The sequence below is a fragment of the Thamnophis sirtalis genome, unplaced genomic scaffold, assembly GCF_051295495.1.
Source record: "Thamnophis sirtalis isolate CommonGarterSnake01/CBP01778 unplaced genomic scaffold, rThaSir2_p1.2 scaffold_5, whole genome shotgun sequence".
Lineage (NCBI taxonomy): Eukaryota > Metazoa > Chordata > Lepidosauria > Squamata > Natricidae > Thamnophis > Thamnophis sirtalis.
In genome coordinates, this window is record NW_028261385.1 from 2179513 (window position 1) to 2185987 (window position 6475).

Sequence of the window (6475 nt, forward strand, 5' to 3'; positions counted from 1 at the left end):
TATCAATTGCCAGGTCACCAAATTTTTGCTCGGCATGTTAGTCTCTTGGTTCCTGACTCATCCATAATATTTCTTGCAATCATCGGAGATCTGGCGGCCTTCAGAAGTGTCCTTTAGAAAGTAACCACAGGATTTCCAAGCCATCTTTGGCTCCGCTATGGCCAGCCCTGTTTACAAAAGCTTCCTATTCAACGCACGTTTCCCCCCCCACACACACACACACAGACAATAGATGATCTGGAATTATGAAATTGAATATTCATCCTTTCTCCATTATGGAAATGTACGGTAAATAACCTCGCAGATGTTTAAAGATTTGCTGACTTTGTCTTTTCAGGCCAAGCCGAACTAAAATTAATAATTTGCTTTTCTTTAAATATTTAAAGTTGCATTTGGCCCCTAGACGGGGATTTTTTTTGAAATGCAGCATTTCCCCTCCCCAAAGGCAAAAATGCACATTTGAAGTGGGGGGGGGGGGGAAGGGGAGCTTTTATCACGGACTGGAAACTTTTCAGTCCAGTCTTAGCTACAGTGCGGGAAAGGAGGTGGCGCAGTGATTAAATGCAGCACTGCAGGCTACTTCAGCTGACTGCAGATCTGCAGTTCGGCTGTTCAAATCTCACCGGCTCAGGGTTGACTCAGCCTTCCATCCTTCCGAGGTGGGTGAAATGAGGACCCGGATTGTTGTTGGGGGCAATATGCTGACTCTGTAAACCGCTTAGAGAGGGCTGAAAGCCCTATGAAGCGGTATATAAGTCTAACTGCTATTGCTATTTGCAGCTGCTACCTTTGGAGATGTTTTTATTATTTATTTATTTATTTATTATTAAATTTGATATGCCGCCCAATCCCGAAGGACTCCGGGCGGCTTACAAAAAGAAGAAGAGGAAGAGAAAAATAAGAAAAGGACAGGTTTAAAATCACAAAATCACATGCGTTCGTTCTAATCGGGGCTGGACCTCAACAATGAGGTCAACAGCCCCAGGCCTGCCAGAACAGCCAGGTTTTAACCGTGACCCGTCAAAACCGCGGTCCACAAAAGCGCGATTGACGAAAGCGCGCATTTGACGTCATCACAGCGCGACGGAAAAAATTAAAAATTGAAATAAAAATAAAATTAAAGCAAGCCGATTCACATAAAGGTAAGGGTTAGGTTTAGGTTTAGGGTTAGGGTTAGGTTAAGGGTTAGGGTTAGGTTTAGAGCGTTAGGGTTACGTTTAGCGTTAGGTTAAGGGTTAGCGTTAGGTTTAGCGTTACGTTAACGGTTAGGTTTAGGGTTAGATTTAGGGTTAGGTTTAGGGTTAGGTTTGGGGGGGTTAGGGTAAGGTTTTCGCTTTATTTTTACATTTTTCGATCACAGCGCGATGTTTTCGTCACACTGTGATGACGTCAAATGCGCGCTTTCGTCGAGCGCAATTTTGTCCTCCGCGGTTTTGTGGTGGAACCAGTTTTAACAGCTTTCCTGAAGGCCATGAGAGTGGGTACGGTCCGGATCTCTGGGGGTAAATCGTTCCAAAGGGTCGGAGCAGCCACAGAGAAGGCTCTTCCCCAGCTCTGGAATTTCTCTGCTAGTTTCCTAACCAGGTTTGGCCCTGCTGAAATATATTTAAGATCAACCTGGCTGAGCTAAATAATTATGTCCAGTAATTCAGAGGTATCAGTAATTCAGTGTACAGAAGGAAGTTTCTATGAATTTGGTCCTCTGTGGTTGATCTCTTTGTCCATTAAAAATCAACCTGCCTCCAGATGTTGTGAATGCTCCAACACTGGATGTTTTAAAGAAGCGACTGGACAGTCATTTGTCTGAAATGGTGTAGGGTCTCCTGCTCGAGCAGGGGGTTGGATTAGAAGACCTCCAAGGGCCCTTCCAACTCGGTTATTCAGTTAATGATTTAATTTTCAGATTGGAAAGCAGAGAGAGGCATTAAGGTCTTGAGAATAGGGAGACCCTCTCTGATCCATCTTGACCCCCAAACCTCCTAAAAGACTCTGGCCAAATTTCTTTCTCTCCCCCCCCCCACACTTTCTCTCCCCCCTCTCTCCTTTTCTCCCTCTTTCTCTCTCTCTTCCTCCCCCTCTCCCTCTCTCTCCCCTCTTTTTTCTCCCTCCCCCTCTCTCTCACTTTTTTTTCTGCCCTTCTCTCCTTTTCCTCCTCCTTCCCTCTCTCCCCTCTTCCTCTCTCCCTCTCTCCTTTTCCCCTCCTTCCCTCTCTCTTTTTCTCTTCTCTCTCTTTCTCTCTCTCTTCCTCCCCCTCTCCCTCTCTCTCCCCTCTTTTTTCTCCCTCCCCCTCTCTCTCACTCTTTTTTCAGCCCCTCTCTCCTTTTCCTCCTCCTTCCCTCTCTCTCTCCCCTCTTCCTCTCTCCCTCTCTCCTTTTCCCCTCCTTCCCTCTCTCTTTTTCTCTTCTCTCTCTTTCTCTGTCTCTTCCTCCCCCTCTCCCTCTCTCTCCCCTCTTTTTTCTCCCTCCCCCTCTCTCTCACTCTTTTTTCTGCCCTTCTCTCCTTTTCCTCCTCCCTCCCTCTCTCTCTCTCTCCCCTCTTCCTCTCTCCCTCTCTCCTTTTCCCCTCCCTCCCTCTCTCTTTTTCTCTTCTCTCTCTTTCTCTCTCTCTCCCCCTCTCCCCTTCTTTCCCTCTCTCTCCAAGACAATCTCACAAGGTTGTCATTGTGGAGGGGAATGGGAGGAGGGAACATTGCCTTCAGCTCCTTAAAAACAAGGTGGGATTTAAATCTACTAAATAAAACTCAGTCAGGATCGAACTGTGGGCAGAGTCAGTCTGCAATATTGCATTCTAATCACTGCGCCAGCACCAAAGTAGCAAACTCAATCTCTCTCCCTTCCTCCCTCCCCCCTCCTCCCTCTCTCCTTGCCTGCCTCCCTCCTTGCCTCCCACCTTCCCTCCCTCTCTTCTCTCTCTCTCTATCTCCCTCTCCCCCTCCCTCCCTCCCTCCCCCTCTCGCTCTTGCTCTCTTCTCTCTGCTCTTAAAATCAAAGCCAACCCCTCCACCCTCCAGCAACTCCAGCAGCAGCTGAGCAAACTCTGGTTCTGTTTCCAACGGGGCTCTGGATACATATTTCATAGGCTGGACTCTCTCGGCTGCGTCTCTCAGTTCCACGCCCGAATGACTTCCAAATGCCACTTGTGTAAACTCCTCCGGTGCTCTTTTCCATGCCGCTCCACAAGCACCCCTTGGATTCTGACTGCAGCGGGAAACAGGGGGTGACAGAGCTAAGAAAAGCTAGAGGAGGGACCGAGGAGCTGTGTTGCCCCTTCCAGGAAATGCAATCTTGATTTCCTGCAGTGGGGCATCCTTGGCTGTTGGATGTTAAGACCAAAGGTCCCCATGAGGAGGAGGAGGAGCAGGAGGAGGAGCAGGAGGTTATCCAGTTGTGTCTGACTCTGGGGAAAGCCTTAGTAAGGCCAGACGTGGAATACAGCATCCAGTTTTGCTTTTTTCCTGTCTTCCTTTATTAGCAATAGCAATAGCAGTTAGACTTATATACCGCTTCATAGGGCTTTCAGCCCTCTCTAAGCGGTTTACAGAGTCAGCATATCGCCCCCACAGTCTGGGTCCTCATTTCACCCACCTCGGAAGGATGGAAGGCTGAGTCAACCCTGAGCCGGTGAGATTTGAACCGCTGAACTGCAGATAACAGTCAGCTGAAGTAGCCAGCAGTACTGCACCCTAACCACTGCGCCACCTCGGGTCCAACTTTCACAATCAGAGGTACCCTGATCCCCCGAAAATAAGCCCTCCCTGGATAATAAGCCCAATCGGGCTTTGTAGCGCATGCGATAAAATAAACCCTTCCCCGAAAATACTCCAACACAGCAGCAGCCATGAGGTGACCACGCTCAGCGCCTCCTGCACCTCCAAAATAATAAGACCTCCCCGAAAATAAGGCCAAGCGCTTATTTTGGGGGAGTCAAAAGAAAATAAGACCCTGTCTTATTTTGGGGGAAATACAGTAGCTCTGGGGAACACAGTAGAGCGGAGTAACCTACAGTGCATTCGGTTGTCGTGATGCCCTTGTTGTCAGTGTTCCAAATAGCATCCAAAATTAAATCAGAGTCCAAGGCAAAGGGTTCCTCAAAGTTCCAATTTATGAAGAGAGCCATGTTGGCACATCTGGGAAAACCCGAATCTGACAGACAAAAAACGATCATCTTACATTACATCTTGTAGAAAGTGTGTCAATTGGTTACAATGAGCTTTCGTGCATCTCTCCCAGAATTATTACTTACATTCATATCGAATATCAAAGTTCTTAATGAGTCTTACTCTCAACATATCATCGTTCTCATTTAGCTGAAATTGTTTTAATCTCCTTTTGCCTAGAATAATCCATAGTTTGTTTGTTTTTAAAAACACAGCCACCTAATGGCATTTCATTAATTATTACAAAGTCATCCAATAGCCTTAAACCTTTCTAACACATTCTAAACAAAAATTAGTTGACAAACTATCTGAGCCTTTTTCTCCCCTCAAATTGCTGTTTACAATTTGTGTCCACGTTCCTTTTATTATGATAGCAGATGTATGTATTACTTATATCCAGCTTCCTCACCTCCAGCCAACATATAAATATACCTTGTTGTTACCATTATCAAATATTTATTTAAGCAAGCAATTCTAAGGGGTTACTAGATTCCTACTAACTAATCAACAAACATAACTATTATTATTATTTTATTATTATTATCGATTTTCATATATCAACCTGTGTCCTTCCAGAAGGCCTGTAGTCTTATTTCTTTTGCCATCTGTGGAGTTAATTTTCTATTTATTTCCTCGGTAAAGTTTTTTTGGACATCTCTCCGCACCTTATTGCCCATTGGATCTTTCAGATAGTCTTGGCGCCCTTTTGCTACTTTAATTGGTTTATCTTTAGTTGCCAATCCTATTTCTGTTAGGGTTTTTTTCCTTTGAAACCATCATTTTTAGTCTTTTTTCTTCTTTTCTGCCTTGAAATTTGGCGTAAAGCTCCAGGCCATCGAAATCCTCCTTCCAAACTCCCATTTTTCCCCGCTTTCAACCACTTTCAGTTCAGAGATCAAATCATCAGATTTCTTATCTTTGTGTTCCTCTTTCTCTTCAATTTTTGGAACTCCACCTCCCTCATTTTTTCCTGGTATCAATTCTATGTTCTTGTCAATTTTCAAAATTAGGAATAACTCTTGAATTGAAACCCAAATCTTTTGCAAAATTAAAGCTTTGATGGCGAACCTTTTTCGGCTCCCGTGCCATAAGGGGGGGGGAGCGCAGGGGGGTCGTGTGTGAGCGTGCCGCACCCATAATACAACCTGCCTGGGGAGGGCAAAAAATGACTTTTAAAAAGGGTGGCCTCGCATGCCCTGATAAATGGCTCCGAGTTTCGAGTTTCATTTTATTTATATGCCACCCTATTCCCGGCGGGACTCAGGGCGGCGCACAAACCCAAGGAGGGGAAAGGAAAAACACAAAAACTACAAAAGTACAGGGCATTTAAAAACAACCAACAGCCACACGATTCGAGAGGGGAAGGGAACTCATCGACCCCAGGCCTGCCGACACAGCCAGGTTTTAATGGCTTTTCGGAAGGTCTGGAGAGAGGTGAGGGTCCGAATCTCTCCGCGTGCCACCTGTGGCATGCCTGCCATAGGTTCACCATCCCGGGGATAGGGTCTCCCGCTTGAGCAAGGGGTTGGGCTGGAGGACCTCCAAGGTCCCTTCCCGCTCCATTCTGATTGATTGAAATGATTAGCGGTGCCTCTTCCGGTGTCTCTTCAATGGAGACGTGTCGTGTTTTCCACAGAGCCCCTTCTCCCTCCTCTCTCCGGTGCCCTGTGCCCCCTCTTAGCTGCTGCCTCCTTTCTCTCCCACCAGACCTTCATCTTTGACTTAAGCGTCAACAAATACGAACCGATTTGCCACCAGCCCGTGGTGGCCAAGAAGAGGAACAAGATCACCCACGTCCAGTTCAACGCCATCTACCCCATCATCATCGTCGGGGACGACCGCGGCCACGTCACCTGCCTCAAACTCTCCCCCAACCTCCGCAAGATGCCCAAGGTAAGAGGGACTCTGTAAAGTGGGTCACACCTGCTCAGGTACTCTCGACCCCGGGGAAGTTTCCGGATGGGAAACTCGTTGAGTTCGGCCATTGGTGGGCAGTGTAAAATAATGTTCAGGGCCCACTTTTGATGATGGCCTGGATGGGATGTTGTTGTGACTCAGCAGAAGTTTGCTGTGAGTTGTGTCGGGATGCAGGGAATAAACAATGCAGCTGGGGCTCGTTAGTGTGGTCTTCTGGAGATAAAAGGACGGATGGTGCCACGCCCTGGTTGCAGGAGTCAACGTTCGTCATTCGTTCATGGTTCATCGTTCATCGGTTGTGGTTTGTTTGTGAGAGGCACTTGGATAAGTGATTTGCTTTCTGTAATCCTGATTCAAAGAGACACTTGGAGAAGTGATTGGCTTTCTTTCTGTACACCTGGT

At 46.7% G+C, this 6475-nt stretch overlaps 1 protein-coding gene across 1 annotated transcript in view; it reads left to right on the top strand.

Moving 5' to 3' along the window:
* DNAI1 (dynein axonemal intermediate chain 1) overlaps positions 1–6067 on the top strand; it is a gene marked incomplete in the record, with an annotated part of 116829 nt that extends 110762 nt beyond the window's left edge. Inside the window, 1 exon segment of the mRNA XM_087715288.1 lies at positions 5864–6067. Within this exon segment, the coding sequence (XP_087571414.1) occupies positions 5864–6067 (204 nt within the window).
* Between the last annotated feature and the right edge of the window lie 408 nt (positions 6068–6475).